At 38.3% G+C, this 22,869-nt stretch overlaps 1 protein-coding gene across 1 annotated transcript in view; it reads right to left on the reverse strand.

Moving 5' to 3' along the window:
* TMEM47 (transmembrane protein 47) overlaps window positions 1-20,700 on the reverse strand; it is a 31,039-nt gene extending 10,339 nt beyond the window's left edge. Inside the window, exons 1-2 of the mRNA XM_047765285.1 lie at window positions 20,205-20,700; window positions 3,624-3,764 (exon numbers count right to left, since the gene is read on the reverse strand). Coding sequence (XP_047621241.1) covers window positions 3,624-3,764; window positions 20,205-20,430 — 367 coding nt within the window. The 5' untranslated portion in view covers window positions 20,431-20,700. The remainder of the gene's footprint in view (window positions 1-3,623; window positions 3,765-20,204) is intronic.
* Window positions 20,701-22,869: the final 2,169 nt, after the last annotated feature.

Consider the following 22,869-nt stretch of genomic DNA (forward strand, 5'->3'; position numbering starts at 1 on the left):
AGCCTGGGAACCTCCATATACGGCATGTGCAGTGCTAAAAAAAAAAAAAAGAAAAAAGAAAGAAAGAAACCCTAGCTCTGCAACTTACTAGTTAGACAACCCCAAGGAATTTCTTAACCTTTCTGAGCCTGCTTGTACACTGATAATATGGGGAAAATAAATACCTAATCTTAAAATTATTACAGCAGAGATAGAATGGACTACATGTCTAGCAGTATGGCATGTGGTAGGTGCTCAGTTAATTATTATCATCATCTACATTATTATTATTATAGATAACATCTTATTCCTAAATCTAAATTTGTAGGACCAGTGAGTGGAAGAGATGTGGAACATGGGACAGTGTTTTAGATGGGCTGCAGTGATGGCCATCTCTTAGCTCTTGTAGCAATTATTTAAGCAGGTAACAAACCCACCCTAGGTCAAGGATCTCAGAGAAAAGAGAAGATTAAAAAAAACCTTTAAAATTTGTTTGGCTGTGTTTGTAAGACTTAATCATCAGCTTTTAGTAAAAACCCTTAAGAATATATTATCTAACACCAACATAGTATAGTTGCATACATATTATAGTGTAGTTGCACCCAACATATATTTAAATAAATGAATGAAAATATGAATATGTGAAGAAATAATTTTACAATGATTACTTTTTTGAGCTATTTTGGTCTTAGATTTGTGGCCCCATGAAACTTGCTGCTTCAAAAATTGCCAGGAGAGAAGTGGTTTAGTAAAAATTGAATTACCGTTAGCTAGCTGTTTTCAAGCCTGGTTTTACCTATCAGATTATAAGCCACATGCCTCAATCATCTTTCCAGCACTCCTTCAACTATTTACTCATTCCCCTTTAGTACCAGGCACAGCATATGATACTGAATTAATGATATAGTCCTGTGTACAGAATACCAAGATAAGGCTTAATATTATTTGGAGAATAAAATATTCTGAGGAGCAGAGAAACACAAACCATTTTCAAGCAAACCAGGATGAGTAAAAAGGGGAAATGGCCCCAGATACACATTTACAAAGACTCACTAAACTGCTGAGACAGGCCAACCACTAGAGTAAGTATGTTTCCTAAGAAACATGCAAAATAACCATGATTTTAGCTAGGATTGTTTCAAATATGCAAAATTTCCAACTCTGTTAATCTTACATCCAAATCGTAAATAGGTTAGCATGTGTAATGAATATCTTTTCCAGAAATTAGTTGTAGGAAACTCGTTAATGGCTTTTGCAGATGGGAGAGAGAAATCTTTTATGACGTGTTTCAGATAACCAGTAAGTTTTTCCTTGCTTATTGCAAAGTGAATACTAAACTAATGATTATTTCAAAAAAGCTTTCAAAAGCACAGTCTCAAAAGAGAATGAGTAAAACTAAATCTCAGCACATGTATATTTTTACAGGTAGCAATGTAATGCTCATTTTAGGTCTCAGAAAGTAGAGTAACACTGTATGAATATTGCTGTAGGGGTTCCTCTCATTATTTTATAATTTACTAATACTTGTGGCCGCTAGAGCCAAATCAAAATTGTTGTTTTGGCCAAATCCAACTTATGTTCATTGCCGGTATTTTCTGTTACAATCAGTACTTATTTTCACATTTTCATAAATTTTGCTATACTTGGAAAAAAAGTCTAGAACTTTTTAAGAAAAAACTGGAACTTCTAGTTACTTTTGTAAGCATGTTAAGTAGGTGCTTTAAACAACGGATTTCTTTATAGATTCTGTATGTGCCATTATACAGTAAAGACATCTGAGTAAAGGTAATATAAAGGCCAAATGGGATAGTAACTAAGCATAATAATGTTTTTATAAAAGAATGTCTAGAATATCTCTATATCTTCATAAATAAGAAATATCTGAACATTATAAAAATTATTCAAAGCATAATTCCAGTTTAAAGAATGGTATATCATTTCAGAACAATTTATCATGGAATTCTATTATAACTGATTCTCTAACCACTGTGTCAATAAATCATAGCTACAAAAAGAAACTTATTCCACAATTAAAATATCTAAGTTACATCAGGAGTTCCCTGGTGGCTCAGCAGCTGAAGGATCTGGCGTTGTCACTGCTGTGGCTCTGATTATAGCTGTGGCACAGGTTTAATTCCTGGCCTGGAAACTTCCACATGCCATGGGTGGCACAGCGCCCCCCCCCCAAAAAAAATATAAGTTATTTCATTCTAAAAATAGGGAAAAGGCTATGGTAAATACATTAACTAAGAAATAAACTGGAGAATAGTGATGGAATCTTTAGGAGAATCTAAATGATTCACAATAGAGACCCTTATTATATATGAGATCACCAAAATAATGATACTGTGGATCACCTCTTAAGACTTCAAAACATTTTTTTGTAATAGTGTTCTCTACTCTATTGGAACGTATCTGTTGTGCTATTTAGCTAGTTTTATAGGTGTCTCAATACAATGTCCAGTCTGTGACAGGTACCCAATAAACAGTGAATGAATGAATGAGGGATTTGGTGGTGAATGAACCACCAGTTAAAGATTCAGTAGCCTCCTAGCCCCAGGTCCACCAGTAACTACTATGTGATCTTGAGCAAGTCACTTAAGAGATTTGAATTAGATCTACCTCTAAATTCTTTCAGCCCTGTGGACCTTTGTTTTTATGACACTTACATTCTGACCAGTCCTCATGAGTAGAAAAAGATGAACAAAAACAGCAGGGGGCAGCAGAACACTTCTGATTTTATATTTTTAGATCAAATGACCCTTCAAATCCTAATTTCATCTATTCCCATTTTAAACAGCTTTAAAAAATACATCTAACAGGCTAGATGGTTCTTTCAGTGTCTTCATTATTGACAGTCACATGGGCTTATTTTGCAGTCTTCAAATCAGATATGACTGACACGGTAAATTGAAGGCACCATAAGAATATTTCAGTTTGAGTCATTTATAAGAATATTTAAGGATATCCTTATAAATGAAAATTAAACTCACATCAAATAATATACTGGGCCTTTAGTCTTATAAGCCCCTTTCCTAAATAGCTCCTTGACTTTTAGTAAAACCTCCATTTTACCTGGGTTGATATTTTAATCCAAGCTGTGCTTTTTTAGAAAGATGGTTGCTAAATTAATGAATATGACACTGATCTCACATAGCTGTCTGACAGTTCATGTTATACATTATGATTTTTCAGTATAATCATGTTTATTTCAAGACAGATTTATATCTTTAAGGGTACACATATTAGAATATTTTTCAGTTTTACATCAGAAAAAAATAATGTTGCCTTAAGATCACTAAGGGGGCAGTAAAAGAAGGAAAAAAATACTAGATGTGAAGAAAGACTGTTGGTAAATATATCTTCTGCAATTCCCAAGGCAATAGCCCTGTCAAGAACTATTATTTATTCATGTTTTAGTAAGAAGTTTAGAAATTGCCACTGTGCTCTGTGAAAGTCTTCAGCTTAACACACTGAAAACTGATACTATGATAAACCTTTAGCCAATATACCTTAAAATATAACAAATGCCTCTCAATTTGTATGTAATACAGCAACCATATACTGTCTCTGCATGAGAAGGGAGGATAGTAGAAAGGTTCGTGAAACTTTAATACTGGTCTGAAAGTAATGAATATATTTACCTGCTGCAAAAAGCATGACAGCAACAGGTCTGTAGAAGCGCCTTCGAGATCCCACGCAGATGGAAATCAAACCCACCAGGAATGCAATGAGAATTATGGCAGCACCGCCCAAGAGTAAAGCCAGAGTAGCAATCTGCCAATCTGGAAAGTAAAAAGAAAGGCATTATTTTTTTAAGCCATAAACTATGCTCAGCAGCCATCACCTTGCTGCAGCTAAATAGATGTGATTTTACTGCATGCTAAGCATCCTCTGGGATTTGAAATGTTTTTCAACAAGAATTACTAAACAAAAATTCAAAAAAGTCTCTAATGTTAAGCTTAGCACAGTTTTTAGATCACAGGTTTGCCATGCTTTTCTTCCAAGGACTCTATTAAGTATTGATACTAAATTTGGTGCCCCCTCCACAACCTATTTTTATTATTTAATTTTCTATTGAGCAATAAATTTCAGACACCATAGGTATAGGAAATAGAGAACCTGATGAATTTTTATTTATATTTACATACCCATGTAACCACCATCCAGATTATGATATAGAACATTCCTATCATCCTGAAGGTTCTCTCGTGCCCCTCTCCAGTCAATAATTACACTTCCGCCCAGGCTATAGACTGACATTATTTATGTATTTGATTTTGCCTGTTCTTAAACTTTATATAAAAAATATCAACTTTTTTGTGTCTGGCTTTTTTTTTTAATTTTTTTTTTTGCCTTTTTTTGCTATTTCTTTGCGCCGCTCCCGCGGCATATGGAGGTTCCCAGGCTAGGGGTCAAATCGGAGCTGTAGCCACTGGCCTACGCCAGAGCCACAGCAACGCAGGATCCGAGCCACATCTGCAACCTACACCACAGCTCACGGCAACACTGGATCATCAACCCACTGAGCAAGGGCAGGGACGGAACCCGCAACCTCATGGTTCCTAGTCGGATTCATTAACCACTGCGCCACGACGGGAACTCCTGTGTCTGGCTTTTAAATCTGTGATACTTATTTCGTGCCTGGCTTTTATGTCTCTGATATTCATCCATCTTGTTGCATGAAGCTATAGTAGTCTTTTTTTTTTTTTTTTGCTATCCTTTCTTAGAAAGCCTTCCTTTGCACAAAAAAACCCTCAACTTTTTTCCTTTGTCCCTCTCCCCCTCACTAAAACAACTCTCCCAGCAAATTAGCATCAGGAAGATTTGTTGTTGTTTGTTTCTTCATCCTCTCTTTCCTTTCATTCTACTCTTACAGTTGTGATATTAACCACCACAGAGATGGTTTCTGAAATTAATTGCCAGGGGCTGAGGGGAGGAGGGAATGGAGAGTTATTATTTAATAGATAAAGAATGACAGTTTTTCAAGATGAAAAGTGTTCTAGGGAGTGATTATACAACAATATGAATGTATTTAACGCTACTACTGGCCTGTACACTTACAAATAGTTAAGATGGCAAAAAAAAAAAAAAAAAAAAAAAGGATTTCCAAGGTGCAAGAGTAGACTCTAAATGGCTCCTCAGCCTCCTTCTTCATTCACACATGGAAACAGTAAGCATATGCTGACTACTTACTATGTATAAGCCTCTGCACACAGAAAATCTGAAAGACTCCCCCATGCCTTGAATGAAACATAAACCTCGCTGAAATGCATTTGTCATTTCTTATCAAATAAAGATTTAGAAAGAGTATGACAGAAAACTGACCCATTTTCTGTTTCATAAAAGTAGAATATTCCCTGGAGTTCCCACTGTGGCTCAACAGGTTAAGAACTTGACTAGCATCCATGAGGTTGCAGGTTCGATTCCTGATCTCACTCAGTAGGATAAGGATCCAGCATTGCCATGAGCTGTATTGTAGGTCACAGACAAGGCTCGGATCCCAAGTTACTGGCTGTGGTGTAGGCTGGCAGCTATAGTTCAGCCCCTAGCCCTGCAACTTCCATATGCCACAAGCGCAGCCCTAAAAAGGCATATATATATATTCCCTAAGAGGGGTACAGTGAATATAAAAGCACTATTCACTTCAGGAAGCATCACAGAAAATGATACTGTGGAGAACATTCTTCCATGGGTTTGTTTGGAAGTCCTAGCCTAGGCTGCCTCTTCTGGCCCTCACTTTAACATATGTGTAGGAAATAAAAATAGACTTTAATCCATGGTTAAATTGCAATGCAGTCTAACCAAAGTCAAGAATTCATGATTTTTTCATGCTGCACTCTGAAATTATCCCTCCAGAAAGCTTCCAAAGTGTACTCTTTGCCACTGCAGGATAAGGGACAAGTAGAGGAACCTATAATGCCCTATGATTTTCTTCTTTTATTTATACTTGTATAACCCTGCCTCAAGTATCCTCTTCCACATCCTCTCCTCCTAATAAATTCAGGATATATAGCTGGCACTGAACTAGAACTTGCACTGCATTCAAGAAAAAAACAAACAAGGGGAAAACAGAACAAATCCACACTTCTTAAAATATAAGGCTTAATCACAAGAAAGTAGAGAACATTTTTTATGCCATCTATTTGTAACAAAGCCATATAACTTCAAACAAAAGCATATCTGGCTTTCAACTAGAGTTTAAAAGGATAGCCATACAATTTTTTTTTTAATTCCATAAAAGCATGTAGCTTTCAATTAAAAAAAAGAGTAATCCTTACATTTGGAAGTCTCTAAATTTCTTTGAAAAAGTTTATGCATAAAATAATTTTATTGTACTTTAACATAATAGAATCCTTCTGAAAAGTTGTAAGTTGCAATTTCTGAAAAATAAATCAAATTTTCATTATATCAAAGTGTTTGAGGTACAAAGTAAAAAATAAAATCAATCCATCCAGCCATCAATCGAATTTCTGGAGACCTTAAGAGACTATGCTATTATTTTCAATTTGAACTATTACTTTCATAAAATGACTATTGCTTTTAACAACTTCCTCCAATCTACTTTAAATAAATAAGAATTTTGAAAGTATTAATTTTGTTTAAAACCAAGATACAACTAAATATTCACTCACTTTAAAAAATATCTTAAAAGTAAAAGCACAAAAGATTGCTTTTTTTCTGATAAGCTCTTTCACATAGTCCAATAGTCATAAAATGCCTTACATTGGACTATTTCTACTTTCAGTCCAAAATAAAACAGGGGAGTTCCCACAGTGGCTCAGTGGTTAATGAATCCGACTAGGAACCATGAGGCTGCGGGTTCAATCCCTGGCCTTGCTCAGTGGGTTAAGGATCTGGCATTGCCATGAGCTGTGGTGTAGGTTGCAGACTCGGCTCAGATCTGGCGTTGCTGTAGCTCTGATATAGGCTGGCAGCTGTAGCTCCAATTAGACCTCTAGTCTGGGAACCTCCATATGCTGTGGATGCAGCCCTAGAAAGAGACAAAAAAAAAAGAAAAAAGAAAAAAAATTTAACAAACAAAAAACAGAATAAAATAGGAATTTTGATCATTTTTCTCTACATTAACTATCCTCAAAGAATAGCTGGAATAAATGGATTTTTTTGTATTTTGTAAAGACTGAAACTAAGAGAAAATTGGCAAATTTTCCCTATAAAGGACCAGATATTAAGTATTTTCAGCTTTATCAGTCATAGTTTCTGTTGCAACTACTCAACTCTGCCATGTGGTGTGAAAACAGCCCTGGACAGTATGTAAACGAAAAAGCATGGCTGTGTCCCAATAAAACTTTATCAACAGAAAAAGAGGTGGGCTGGTTTTGACCCTCGGGCTAGTTTTCTTACCCCTGGTCTATACCTTATGTACCATTTTAAAATGCAGAACTTTCTTTTAGGTACAGGCCCCTCAGACAATAGTAATTTCATAATGAAGTTAATCTGCCAAATAAGTAAACAAGAGTGTTAAGTGATGCTTATCTAGCATAGCAATAGAAAACTGTAAAAAAAAAAAATCCTAATTTCATATAATGGTGAATTTCTTTAAAATACTAATACTTTGTTTCATATAAAAAGGCAAAAAAAAAAAATGCAATAGAAGCCATCAGGAGAATAACAAGTATTAAAAGGAATTCCTGCCATGGTGCAGTAAGTTAGGAATCTGATTGCAGCAGCAAGGGTCACTACGGAGGTCCAGTTTTGATCCCCAGCCCAGCATAGAGGGTTAAAGGATCCAGCATTGCCACACTAGAGTAGGTCTCAGCTGTGCCTCAGATTCAATCCCTAGCCAGGGAACTTTCATATGCCATGGGTATGGCCATAAAACAAAATAAAAAGTTAATTAATTAAAGGGACTAATTAATTAGGAAGGGAATCGCTTTTGTAGCACAGGAAATAGTTCTAAAAAGTAGATGAACACAACCAGATCTTATTTTCTTCTATGTGTCCTATATTTATTTCTTGGTACTGCGGTTGTGGCTAACGAAAAAGTCATTTTAGATATAAAGTGAAAAAGGAGTATCAGTCACCAGCATCTCCACTCCTATGCTATTGCTACCCTTCCCTTTGGTCCACAACCATAGCTATGCCTGCTCAAACAGAAAAGTCATTTTATTTTCCAAGAGAGACTAGAATTGGGCCACATATGTCTGCCACTGTTCTGGCCAGAAGCTGGGGCTTAGACTGAAGTATTGAGGCTATATCTCTGGCGGACAGTGCCAAGTTTTGGGATTGTTGTCATTATATCCATTTGGAATGATTCACTCAGGCAGGTTGCCCAGGACCAAAGCTTTAACTCGCTGACCAGTTGAGCATCAATCAGTAAGCTGAAAAAGTGGCTTGATATGGCTACTGTACTCAAGGAGGCCCAGGCCAGGTTTTAAGGTTTAACACTAGGCATTTTGGAGGTGAGAACAGTACATGTGGCATCATTGTCTCTTTCAGTAAACAACAATAGAATCCACTGTCCAAATATTAGGACCTGCCTTACAGGTGAGTTAAAGTCAGGGACTAGGCAGATCAGCCTTATACATTGTCCTCTTAATGAACAAGACTAGGAGATGGGGAATTAAAACAAATGAAAAAAAAGTTATAGATACCAACTAATGTCCATTAAACTAATAGGCTGGGATTCATATTTATACAAAAAGATATTTACTTATCTACCAAATGTAAATTTAACAACTATATATAAAATAATTTGTTTCATACTATAGGGCTTGGGTAATTTTACATTAATATTATAATAAATGACCAGAAAACTCTACACAAATGGTTTTCTTCCATTGGAAGATTTGCACGCCACAAATACTTGCTATCCCATATTCAGTGTTTGCAAAACAAATTAAAATGCCATAAAATTCTCAATTTTTAGCCCATTTCTCCAAAAAAATCATCTGTTTTAAGTTCCCATAATTGGATAACTTCTATATCAATCTTAGTTCCCCAATTTTATAGCCCTCAGAGTATTTAGTCAGATGAAGTGTTGAGTCCTTAGAGATTTATTATTCTGCATTAGTTTTATTCATTTCTATAAATGATATACTGATACTGTAGTGGAGCGGTGAGCATAAACCAGCTCTGCAGAACATCAGTGGCCATGGTGCTGTTTTACAAATTGCAGTGCTCTGCACAATTAAAATTGGTCATTGTTCAATGTCAGGGCAGTTGATTCGAAATCTGAGCTTGGTTTCTAAGACCTGAGAGAACAAGTGATAATCAGTTTTGAGGAAATAATGTACATCCTTCATACATAAACTGACTAGGGCTCAAATGGGCTGGGAGGGATGTTTTGTATCTGGAAACTAAACTTGAAATGAGGCTGCCATAGTATATGTCAGGTCCCACTTAAGAGTGTTTTACCAAAACTGACACAGTGACGCACTGGAGGCATTGGAACTATACCTTTGAAAGCCAAGGGTTAAGTTAAGTGTGTGCTTCCCTAAGTGAGTTTTCTCAAAAAAAAAAAAAAAAAAAAGGAAAAATTCTATATATAATATATACATAATTACATAGATATAGAAATAAAACACACACAATGCTATACTTTCCCCTGCAGTTAGAGAATAAAAATGGGGCAGTCCTTATGTCATAATATCAAGTCCAACATTAGTATGCAACTCAGGAACTCAAGTCCTCTTTCAAGGTATTTTTATTAGATGGTGTCAGAGTTTCCAATGTCTATAAATGCTTTAGTTTTCTGCAGAATGTGCTGACTTACTTTACAGTCTAATACATGAGACGGGCCTGAAATTGCCACTGCATTATGAAAATTCTATGGGCTACATTATAACCACCAAATTGGAGAATTCACATTCCCTTGGGGAATTCATGGTCAAAATTTACTTCTGATTTTCAGGAAAGGCAAAATCTAAACGAGGATACATTTTCCACACTTTTGAGCCAAGGTCAATGCACCACACCAGTGCCTCGTTTTCCTCCACCCATCTCATTTCAAAACCTTTAACTTGACTAACACTGGCTAATTTATTTACCTTTGTAGGTATTGTTTATATGCTGAGATTAGTTCTACTGTATGTAAATCCCTGAGCACACAATTGCCCCTTCTTCTAGGAAATTAAATATAATTAAAAAGCAGTGAAGAAACAGATTTTTCACCTTATAAATTCAACTCCCACAGGTGGAGTGGGTAGTGCTCCCCTAAGTGTATTCTAATGTTTTAATGCACGATTTTCAGTATTCCTATAATTCCCATCAACAAATTAAAATACTGATTTTAATAACTTTTATAATCACATTCAAATTTGCTAGACAGGCACTAATATTTTCACCTCTGAATTATCCAAAAGAATATTAACCAAAATGCTATCCATAACTGCAATCAGAATCATTCAACCTAGAATCTTCAACCTAGAAGAGTAACCTTTTCTATCATCTTGGCACTGCCTCACAAGTCATCCACAAGATTGCCCTAATTCACCCCCATGAACTAGATCATTTCACTCATCCCCAGCAAACATTCTATTCTTCTAAATACCTTCATTCACTTGTAGGACATATTTATAGCAAAACCTTAAATTCATTTTAGTTATATTGGTGAGAACTCAAAAAGTGAACTTGGTGTTGCCGATTCCATTTTATCATCCGAAATTGGAAATATTGGGATGGTTTATATTCAAAGGGAAAAATGCTCAGTTACAGAACAACCTTTCAAATCCACATTCCCCAAGATATCCACATCTTTACTGAAGACCTTTTTCCCAACCAACTCACTTTGCCAGAAATTATGGGATTTTAATTATTTTCATCAAATGTAATTTAAAAATTTATTTTGAGATTAACACCACATACTTCAGAGTGTAGAGAGTAATGCCATATTCTCATCTATGAAGAATGAACCAAAACGATGTTGTTATTTTGTGTAAAAGGAAGGAAACTATAGATGTAACAACCAAAATATTTCCAGAGGTATCAAATGATATACTTAACTTCTTAAAGTTAGTCTGCATGTGGCAAATGAAGTGGAAAACCAGAACCATTACTGAGGGAGCTTAAACTTTGTTTTCTTGGCTAAGTTGCATCCTGACCTAAATCTGTCAGCATTGCATTAATTTTCCACTATTCCATGAGATATAGACACAAAGGCAGCCAAAAGAATTCAGATTCTAATTTCAATAATTCAAATGGCCATCTCTTTTTTTAAACAACTAATATCAAAACTAACATTCTTCACATGCAAACAAGTATTTGTGGCAAACAACTATGCGTCTTTTATAAAATGACAAACAGTACTGGGCTACACAAAGTCCAGGGGAATATCAAAGAAGCACCTAGTTTAAAACCCATGTTAATCAAACTGGCAACAATACTATTTAGGTCCTACTTTTAGGCCCATTTATGAATAAAAAATGTGTCAAAAATACAACTCCAACCTGACTTTAAGCACATAAATGCCCCCGGGTAACCATCCAAATACATAAATGCAACAATTTTAATGATCAAAGTGCAGGTCAATTTAACCAACATTTTGGAACATTCTGGTGGTCCAAAAGTGCCAAACAGGTACTGATTTTCAATCCATGACAATTTCATTCAAGCCCTTTTGAGTTGATGTTAGAAGAGAATACACATTCTTTTGTCTTTACAAATAAAGGGATACTTTAGCTGCTTCACAGAATTCTATCATAGAAAGTTTGGTGGAAATATAATTTATCATCTAAATACCATAACATATGGTGTTTTTCTCCCAATAAAACCGTTGTATATGCTGTTTAGCAAAAGCCCTGCTATTAAAGCATGTTTCAGTATTTAGACAAAAAAGAAAGACACCATCATCATTAATGACTGCTGTTTCTTACCAAGTATTATATTAGAAAGCTTTCATTAGCATTTGATGGTAACTAATATTATGTAATGGGTACTGGTACTTCTCAACAGTAATTCCTAATCAAGGTATATCTATAAAGTGTGATGTGTTTGGTAACATCAAACATTGTTCCTTCTCCACTCTTTGGAAAAAAAACCTAAGAAGGTTATAATTTGGAAAACTTGGTGATTTGGAAAAACAGGAAGAAAACCCACGCCAGGACTAGGAGTGGGTGACCTGTCTCTAAGCAACTAAAAAGCTTTTGTGAGGGGTTTAGTGTGGCTAATAATAATCAAACAGCAGATGGAAGATGGCCAGCCAGTCACCCACGATCAGTATTAAGACACCCCCTAGTAAATATGGAGGGATAGATTTGACAAGCTAGTGCCCCCACCAGTTAGTTCCCTGTTAGTAAGCTTCTTTAGGTTAGAGCCCTTCTTCTACCCCCTTTCAGAAGTTAAATTTATATTTATTTCCTCCTTTATAGCACTTTGTACATTTATATTATTTTATTAATTTGTTTAAAAGAAACCATTTGTTTCATTCATCACCTTGCTCTCACCAACAGACTGATTTTGTACCAGGACAATGTCTACTCCAAGCTAAGAAATCAATGATTATGATTGAATGTAATTAATTCCCTGGCCACATAAGAGAAAATAGGAAAGAGGGGAAGTGCCACTTCTATCTCTTGTTAATCCACCTACTGGTGCTAGGAATAGATTCCAGGTTGCATTCACAAAGCACTATGCATTATACTGAACATTTGGTTTATAGACTCCCTTTGATGGAAATTTGAGTTATTTTTATGGGTGGCCCTTTTATGCATAGAGAATATGTGACTTGGGATCCCAACTTCTATTTTTTTAATGTCATTTTGCCTAATACACATCTATTTTGAAAAGCCAGAATCAGTGTTTGTGACATTATCTTGAAACATGGCTCATTAACCTATCATTTTAAATCTCACAACAGTTAATAGGCTGGTAGAGACAAAAATGATCTAGATATTTTTGCCCTGGTTCTTGGGAACCATGGATGCTTCATTTTTGTAGGGTTTATTATTTTGTTTTGTTTTGCTTTAATGGGAATCTTTGGTGCCAAAGGCAAGACTACAATAGAACAGAAAATTGATGGTCTACTAATGTCTCAAAATCCTGAACAAATACAGGAGCTAAAAAAGGGTAAGGAAAGGTGTCCTTGTCTCATTTTCAAGGGAGATGAGCCAATACTTCGGAAAGACTGGTAAGATATAACTGTTCCTGCCTTTGGCGTGTGAGAATGAAATTCTACTTAAGGAAAAAATTAGTCTCTTGATAAATAAGTGTATCTTTTTAAAAAATATATATAAAGCCAGAATAAGGTGATCTAATGAAATTTATATCCATACAATCAATTTAAGAAACATATGGCTGGCTTCCACAGACTTTTGGAATTGTTTTTCAATGTAAAATTAAGCCCTTGTTTTAAAGTACCCTATCATGGAGGAACTTAAAGAAAAAGGTTTTGCTGATTTTTGTTGATTTTTAAGGTCTAGCCATGGTAATAATGTAAAATTTGATGATAATAAATATCTAATACTTAACAGACTTATTGAAATATGAGGCAATTTGAAGACTTTAAGTCTTATGGGAAATCAAATTGGATGATAAATAATCTTATAAAAAGTAGATTATCGATTTCCCATGTAATCCTTAACTTCTTCATCCATAGTTCCATACATGATAGCATTCAACAATCCTTCACACAGCAAGTGATAGTTATCTGCAATATCATAAGAACTTTTGAAAACCCACCCTGTAAAAATACTACAGCCAAGTACAATCTATTGAATCTTTAATATTGTGTCTTGCTTCATTTTCTTATCTTTCTTATGCAATAGATTTATTTGGGCAGGGTTATTAAAAAAAAAAAAATCTTTTCTACTCCAAATGCACTATGATTCTGTAATTCATTATATGGGCAATTATCAGGAGAAGAATCATGCTATTAAAATAATGAAAAAACAGGCAAACAAAGAACATTTCTGCAACTCTCATAACTTTCTAGCACTACAAAACCTGGTTTCTCTCTGAAATTTTTTAACATTTTAGCGCTCACGTATAAACCATCTCATTAAACTCATACAAAACTTTCTTAAAAAGGCTAAAACTTTATCATGCAATGTGAAGTAGCAAATTAGAGTCTAGATTTTTAATCAGTTTGATCCTTGATCATTTGATACGATAAACCAAAGATGACCTCAGGTTATACATACATATATATATATATATATATATATATATATATATATTCTCTATTTGTGGACAAGTTAGGTTCTTGAGTTCATTTAATTTCAAATCCAAAGTAGCCCCATACAAGTGACCAATCATTAAAGCCCTGTGTTGGATGAGGGCAGTTTTTGCCTCAGCCAAACATTATTTATATAATCGATTCAAAGTTCTTAAAGAAAGAAGCTATGTATTTGTGTCTTTGTTCTTCGGAGGCAATAAAGAATACAGATCCCAAGTTCCCATCGTGGCGCAGCGGAAACGAATCTGACTAGGAACCGTGAGGATGCAGGTTTGATCCCTGGCCTCGCTCAGTGGGTTAAGGATTCAGGGTTGCCATGAGCTGTGGTGTAGGTCACAGACGAGGCTCACATCTGGCATTGTTGTGGCTGTAGTGTAGGCCAGCAGCTGTAGCTCGGATTAGACCCCTAGCCTGGGAACCTCCATATGCTGTGGGTGCAGCCCACTCTCACCCCCCCCCCCAAAAAAAAATACACATCTGCAGTTGGACTCCAGTGTCAGACTATACATTCCAAATGTGGCCCAAATGAATTTCCTACTCTAAGTGCTCTTCTACAATGTGACCTTGCCACTGGTCCATCAAGAAGTAGAGTCCATTTCTTCTCCACTGCAATCTGGGCTGGACGTATGGCTTCTATACGATTTCCCAGGCTGGTTCAAACAGACAGTGGTTCTCTTTGGTCTCTCGCTCTCAGGAAAACCATCCATCCTATAAGAAGTCCAACTATCAAGCTAGAAAAGGCCTGAGACTACCAAGCTAGAAAAGGCCAGTTCCAGCTGAGTCCATTCTCCCAGCCATTCCCACCTATATGCCAAGCCCAGTGAAACCACTTGGAGGAGGATCCTGCATTTCCAGATGTTCTTGTTTCCAGCCATTCAAACTCAGATACAGCTCTAGACATAGTGAAGCAGAGACAAGCCATCCTCACTATGCCCTATCTGAATTCCTGACCCACAAAAGCCCTGAGCATAATAAAGTAATTGTTATTTGATACCACTAACTTTTGGGATAATTTTCCAGCATTAATAAGTGGAACACTCTTGGAAAAAAACCTATCACTGATTGAGAACTTGGTAAACTTACAAACAAACAAACAAACAAAAAACACCTGGTCTCTTCAACAATAAAAGGGAAAACACTAGCTCCCTTGCAAGTTTACTTGATATTGGAAATAACTGAGATATCTGGCCTGGAATAATACTGTATAAAAGGTAGCTATTAAAAAATAAATTTTTGATCATGATCTACCGAGAGTACTGTTAAATTCTGGGTAATGCAAATCAAAATTTAAAGTTGAAACTAAAAACATACTTTATAAGTCAATGCAAACTAAGTTTATCACTTGAGAAAAAATTCCTCAATTATTGACAAAAAATTACTACTTTGGGTTTGTTTCTCTGAATGTATGAATAAGGAATAAATGGAACTTTAATGAGCAGCTATGTTTGTGTATTTAATCTTCATGACAAACCATCTGAAGACATTAAGTAAGCTGTATGATGTCACAAGATTGTTAAGTGGCCAAGTCAGGGCAGTTTGAATTCAAAGCCTTATGTATTTTTCACAACACTGCTCTGCCTTCCTGCACTATTGTTAGAATTCAGCATAGTTCATATAGAAGTACACTGAGATATATAGGTAACGTATTCCAGGGACTTATTTAGGAGCACCTACAATCCTTTTCAGTAATATATCCAGTAATACTCTATGGTCTTGCTAAGTGGGCTTCCTATTAAACAGAAACTTGAAAGTGATTCTTTAAATTTATTCCTGACAACAGGCAAAATCTATTGCTTGAGATATGCTTTTGTTTGTTTTGGTTTTGTTTTGAAATGTTTTATGAAAGTCCAAGCTTCTCACACACTCATTAAATCCCTTAGCTGACAAAGACTGATCTAAATAGCTCCCTGGAGATCACGATCATTCTATAAATGTGAGCAAAAGAAGAATTATATCTGCCCACAAATTAAAATATCCTTTGTAAAAGTCAATCTGGGGAACTTGAGAATCTTAGGAGACTTTAAAAGAAAATCATCATGAAGATCTTAAAATGTTATACTGGGTTTTCTCTGGATTATTAATCAAGAAAGTTTGGGTGCTAAGTGCCAAATAATCTTAAATCTTTGAATAATTTTCTACCAGTGTAGGTTAAATAAAATTACAGTTGTTCTACTTCTGTTCTTTCTCAGGAAGCCAGAAGAGAGTATAACTACCATGACCTCCAGGCTAGCTGAGCTATTCGTAAACATGCATCAGTATCAACTCATTTCAAGCAACAAGCTGAACCTTCCCTGGAATAAATCACCTTGTGAAGTTTCTCAATGAAACTCTATTTCCCAATTAAGGTATGGATTCAAAATATGCACAGATGATATGCATCTGAACTCAGCATTACTGTACCTCAGATTTTCTAAGATATGCAGGTGATAAGGCAGTTCCATTTATATTAAACTACCCCCCAAGAAAGTTTTCTTATAATGCCTTTTAAAGTGGGTTTTTATACCACAGTTTTAAAAAAATGAGCTACATACAAAGCACTCTTAAAAGAACCTCTTGCCAACTGAAAATAATAATATTCACCTGGTATTAGCATACAGTGCACTGCCATTTCAAAACTGCCAGTGACTCATGTTACAAATGCAGCTATTTTTAGGACAGTGCACAAATGATGTTAACAATATTCCTTGAAAAAGGCACTGTTTGATCAAGTATTTCATGGATGGAAAGATGGATAAATGCCACTTGTTATATCCCAAAATTACTCTCAGTAAATTGTTTTCATTTGGCCATCTGCACGTCCTTGCATTTTGCTTAGTCAATAAATAACACAAACATCAAAAAAAGCAATCTGCTTTATGTGAAATAGCTACATGTTTATAAATTTTAAAGAAGAAACATAAAATCACCCTAGGGGTTACACATTACATTTGATGTTGAGTTTAGGGTGTGGGCATTCTGTATATACTTGAATAATCCTGTTTGCACTAAGGATTTTCTTGTAATTGAAGGCTGTGAAACCGTAATAATTATATTCTAGGGAAAAAAGTTACCAAAACTAAATGTGACTAAGCAAAAGTCTAAAACATTACTATCATTTAAAAATAATATTTAAGATTTATTAAAAGGCTGCCAAAATCAGTAGCGGGAAAAACCATCCTTAGAAATTCTGTGGCCAGCAGCCATGTGAGTACTACCTAGTCTAAACTTCCTAACAGGCATACTTTGGATTTTTCTCCTCTTTCCACCACAAATACAGTCAGTTAACTATTTTCTCATTTGTCTTTTTGGGAAATTTATAGCTTAAAGATGAATGCCTGGACAGTCCCCCATACAGTGAACTGGGACACCAGAGAAAAGCATTACGGTTGACTGACACACGGATTACTGGTTCGTACTAGAAGTGCTGACGCAACCTTCAATACACTAGGACACAAAAGACATAGTTCTGCTTTTGCTTAAAACCAAAAAAACAGGTTATAAGCAGCAAACGACGCATATTTGGTACCAAAATTAAAATGCAGCTTTAAAAATAATGGCTATGGGGAAAGTTTCCGTAGGAACTGGGCCTAAGTAGGACATATTGTCATTAGTAGAAACATTCCTGAAATTTCCCTTCTGTATTTACAAGCTTGCCTCTTCAAGGCAGTTTTAATTCCAATTAAGACAAAGGTTTTTAATTAAGCCCTGAAGATGCTGGTAAAGGGCATTTAGTAAAACTGTCCTCGGTGGTTCCTCCCAAGGTAATTTATTTCTAGAGACAATGAAGTGGATTTCTTAAAATCTTCAGAGAAGGCATTTCCCTCTCTGCTTTCTGCTATTCAACACAACAAACAGACTGAGAAAAGCTGCCTGCCCTTTGGATCTGGCAAAAAAAAAAAAAAAAAAAAAGCATTGCTTGTTTCACTTCGAGCTTCCCCTGTTTCAAAAGACTGGTGGAAAGAAGGTTCAAGTCCACCACCAAACACTATGAGAAAACAGACATTATGGGGGGGAGATGAGGCAATTTTCCTTATTCCCTTTGCTCCTACACCCTCCCACACAACCATTTAGGGGAGGAAAAACGAACTGCTACTACATAAAGAAGTGAAGAACTTGTTCCAGATAGCCTCCAACAAAACCATCTCCACCACCCTCATTTGCTTCTGGAGTATAGTTTTTATAGGATGAAAACTATTTTATTTTCAGGAATGCAAACAGAAAGAAATGCTGGGGTATGAGTAGAAGAGAGTAGAATAATGGGTTTAGAGGAAAAAAGTCAGAAAATGTACCAGCCTCTGATTTTTACCTCTCAGAGTCCTATTATCACTACATTTGCATTAAGCTGTGTCTCCCCATTTTCTAGCTTAGAGAGGAAAAAAGCAGAGATAAATGGGTTTGGAGGCAATTAAAGAAAGATTAGCAAACACTGCAGAAGCTCAACAAACTCGAGCTGGCTTCTCCCCATTCCCCACATTCCTGGCCAAAAGAAAAGGACAGGGGCCTGAAAAGAAAACTGGAGTTGAAGCTGGTTTCTCTAACCTATTTGAAAAGTCTATGCAATCAGGGGGCTATTATTTCAAGAGATGGTGAGAAAGGGGCAAAAGACTCATGTTGCTAAGGAAACGTGCTGAAGCTGACATTCCTACATAAATTTCCATTTCTATTGGAGAGGAGAAAGAAAAGATATTTTCTCCAAAGTTTATTTGGATCTCCTGGTTACTGAAGAAAGGCATTTTACCGATTTATTTTATCTTTAGTTGTAAACAACCAACCCTGAAAGAATTAAAAGACCTAAATGTTGACCTCCCGCTGCCAACCAGTTCCCTCCACAGTGAATTAAGCAACAAAGACGAAATCCTCCAATGGAAATTTTGAGGTAATATCAAAGAAAAAGCCTTTGGTAAACAGACAACAAAATTTATGGAAGAAATTAAACCAACTGAACTAATTTCTCTTATAACAAGAAACCAAAGACAAAAGTAAATCGGATTTTAGTGGCTTTTTGTCCTATTTCAACTTGACTAGAACTTGAAACGTTTCCAGTATAGCTTTATAAATAGTCCCAGAGAAGACATGAAACTGTCACGAAGGAATTTAATGAGTTTCTCAGGGGTGTGTGTGTAAGTGTGTAAAATCACCGCCAGGTTCCTCTCTCCTTTATTCCCCTTTCTCTGCCCTGACTGACACCAGACACCAGCAGCTGAAGAATCAAGATTAGCGAGGAAAAGCGGATTGCACCAAGAAATTGGAAGTTGGCAGCTTTCTGCTAAGGGCGTAACTGGGGCGCAGGGGAAGGCAAGTGGGGCTCAAGGAGAGAGAAAAACAAACAGTAAAGCCCCGCCGTTACTACCTTCTTCTCCATCTTCCACCCATCCCTTTGCCGCTTCTAGTGTTGGCTGAATAAGCCACAACTTTCCAGGCATCTGTGAGTAACTCACTAAGAGAAAGATCTGGAGGACAGGGGAGGCATTTGGAGTGGAAGTGAAGGAAGAGCAATTCGCAACCAAGGACGGTGTCACCAAAAAAGGAAAGGAAATTAAAGCCTATCCCTCTCCCAACTCTCCACATCCCTCAAAAATTTAAGGAACTAAAACCCAAACCGAAACTCATTAGGGAAAACCCAGATAAAGTAGAGTAGAACAGGCAGAAACATGGGCACCAAGAGGTAAACTCAGGCAAATTCCTTCTTCAGAGAGAAGAGAGTGGGGAAGGCAAAGAGAACACGCAGCATGCTAGTGGAGTTGGAGCGTTTTTGCTAGTCTCTTTTTAGGGGGTGTGGAAGGCGTTGCATATTTAACACAGCCACATGGTTCTCGCCTTAAATGATAACAATTACCCAAAATAGCATGCGTGTTACTCCAGGGCCCGAGGAATGGCCACTGGAGGATAGGGCGTGGGACATCACACCGGGTTTGACGACCGGGACTGGGGAGAGAGGTGGGGTAGAGATCAGGGAGATAGCTAGAGCCCAAGGATCGGAAAAGGGCCAGAATGCAATGAGGCGGACTAGAGTGGGGAACACAGAAAGGTGGGGGAAGCGGTAGCTGTCCGGGCAGCCGGCGCGGGGCGATTAGGGGTGGGAGGCAGGGGTCGCGGCGCGCCGGGCCCTCACCGCTGCTGAGCGTAGACTCGCAGTGCCAGATGTCCAAGCTGGCAGGTTTCCGGCAGGACTCCCACAGGGACAGGTAGTACTGGTGGTCGGCGGTGACCCAGGCCGGGCTCAGCACGGCCCCCAGATCCAGACACAGCGCCAGGAAGATACACACCAGCCCGACCAGCTTCAGCGGGGTCAGCACAGACACGCGCACCTCCTCCATGCCGCTGCCCGCCGAAGCCATGCCCCGGGCGCCGCAGCCGGCCCGCCCCGCCGGAGGCGAGGACGCCAGGCGGGTCCGGAGAGCCGGGAGCCCGATCTCCCACAGAGGGAAGCAGGCGAGCCGCTGCGCGCTGGGACTCGCTCCCTCGGGGCTCTGCGCGCTTTCAGCTGCGCGTGAAGGTGGGTCCGGGGGGCGGCCGGCCGGGAACTGGATCGTGGATAGCTGTAGCGACGCCGATCCTGCCGCGGACCTTCTCCGCCAGCCCCGCGCAGCGCTCTGCCGGAGCCCGCTCCGCCCTGGCGCTTCCCGCTCGCTCGCTCCGCCCCGGCCCCTCCCCGGCTGCGGTAGGCGGCGCCGAGCCGGGAGGGGCGGCAGTCCGCACCCGGGCGGCGTCAGGCTCTGGCTCTGACTCCTGGCTGAAGAGGCTCACGCCCGCCCCTCCTCTGCCCAGTGCGCGCAGAGCCGGTCCCCACCCCTGACTCTCTGCCCACGGTGCGCGGTGGGCGCGCAGCAAGTCCTCTACCTTTGTGTGCGGTGCTCACAGAGCCTAGCGCGAGCCCTCACACCCCAAACCGCTGCCCGGGGCAATTCCTCGAAGCTGCGGGGGGGCCCCGGCCCCGCCCCTGGCCGCGCTCGCTCCGGGGTCGCTTGTCTTCCCTCCCCCACTCCCTTCCGTCACGTGGGTTTCCTTTTCTTAGCGAGCTGGGGTGGGTCCTTTTCCAGAAGGCATCAGCCGTGGATTCCTAGGTTTCCGGGGCTGCGGCCGTTAGAGCAAGAAGAGGGTCTCTAAGTGATGAAACACCCGCCTCCTGCCTCGCCAATTTCTTAGCCCCGGGGGATTTGGAAGAAGGTGGAGGAAAGTGACAAAAGGCGTGTCGTCCTCTCTTTTCAAACTCAGGATTTACCCAGTCTTGGACCCAGTCACCCCGGTTTTCCCTATTTCATAACTTTCCTCGCCAGCCTACTACTGCCTTCTATTCTCTGGGCTCACCTCCTTTCGCGCCCCCTAGGAAGGTGGCTTGCTGGGGGAACCAACACAGGCGCTAAAATGGGAATGAGAGCTCCCACAAAATGTGATGTAAACCTTACTTGCTTCTCCGCTACTCTGTTCTTTGCACATTGTCTAAAACCCTTATTCATTCTCAATCGACTTTACGCTATGCCAAGTTGGATCTGAATCCCTCCATGGGAATTAACATTTTCCCGTGCCCCCAAAGACCTAGCCCAGGGTCTGGCATAGGAAAAGTGGCATATCTTTAAGTAATCAATCTACACAAATTTACTGTGTTCTCCAGGCTAAGGATTCAGTCCAGTCCGACCTTGTCCCTGTTTTTAAGGAAACACTAATTTTTTCCCTATACGTGAAGAGTAAGAGTTTGCAGTTCCATAACTGACTTGTTCCTCTTGTGATTGGTGGGTTTTCTGTCTCTTGTATTTCTTTGATTATATTCCCTTTTTCCTATAAAGGAAACAATTTATCGAATAGGTCATTAGGGGTAGGGGTGTTCTCAGATCTTTCACTACATGGAATAGTTGGGGAGAAACCCAAAAGTAGTGGTTAAGATCTGAAGAATGAAAGAGATGTCTTCTCCCTTTAAATGAAACACCACCCTTGATGCTTCAGGATTTCGTACTTTTTGCAGATAAGTTTCTTTTCTTTTTAAAAGAAGTTTAAGTATAGTTCATTTACAATGTTGTGATAATTTCTGCTGGACAACAGTAATTCAGTTATACACGCATGCATTCTTTCTTCTAACCACATCTTTCCATAGGGCTGACTGCATTTTGACAGAAGTAGCATTTTGAATGTAAGAAACAATCCAGTTAGTGTCAAATGAGATTAAGAACCACCCCAATGTGAAATAAAAGCCCACGGTTTTCTTACATTTGGAAATTAGAGAAGTGGCAACTTTCCTCTAACTCTCAATCATGGTCTTTACTGCCCTAATAAAGAATGCTAGAGCACTCTGGGCTCCTTAACCTCTAACTTCTGACAGGCTTCTTGGCCTCCCAACCTTACAAGGAGAAAGAGGCTTAGGTGCTTCTCCTTGCAAACAGTTCCTAATGGAATACTGAAAAATTAAAAACCAGGATGGTTAATAGGGATGACCAGGCTTACGATATTTTTATTTTATCTGGATATATGTTCATGGTTTTTTAATGTACATTTTAAAAATATTTAAGAGTATTTCTTGACTATGCCTTCAGAATTATCTTTTTTTCCTCCAAGTTCTGTTCCCTGTCCTTTAACAGGTTCCATTCCCAGTCATCCAATATTTTTTCTTTATCTTTGTTTCCTCAAATTTGGGCTTTCTTCCTCCTCAACCCCTACCCTAACCCTTACACACACCCCCACACTCCTTTGCTTCTTTTTTTTTCTGGCTTGTTCTCAACTGATTACTTCAATGACTCCACCCTTCTTTGTACCACCTATAAAATTGTCTCTGTACTGTCTCCAAA

Source organism: Phacochoerus africanus, chromosome X (genome assembly GCF_016906955.1).
Source record: "Phacochoerus africanus isolate WHEZ1 chromosome X, ROS_Pafr_v1, whole genome shotgun sequence".
Lineage (NCBI taxonomy): Eukaryota > Metazoa > Chordata > Mammalia > Artiodactyla > Suidae > Phacochoerus > Phacochoerus africanus.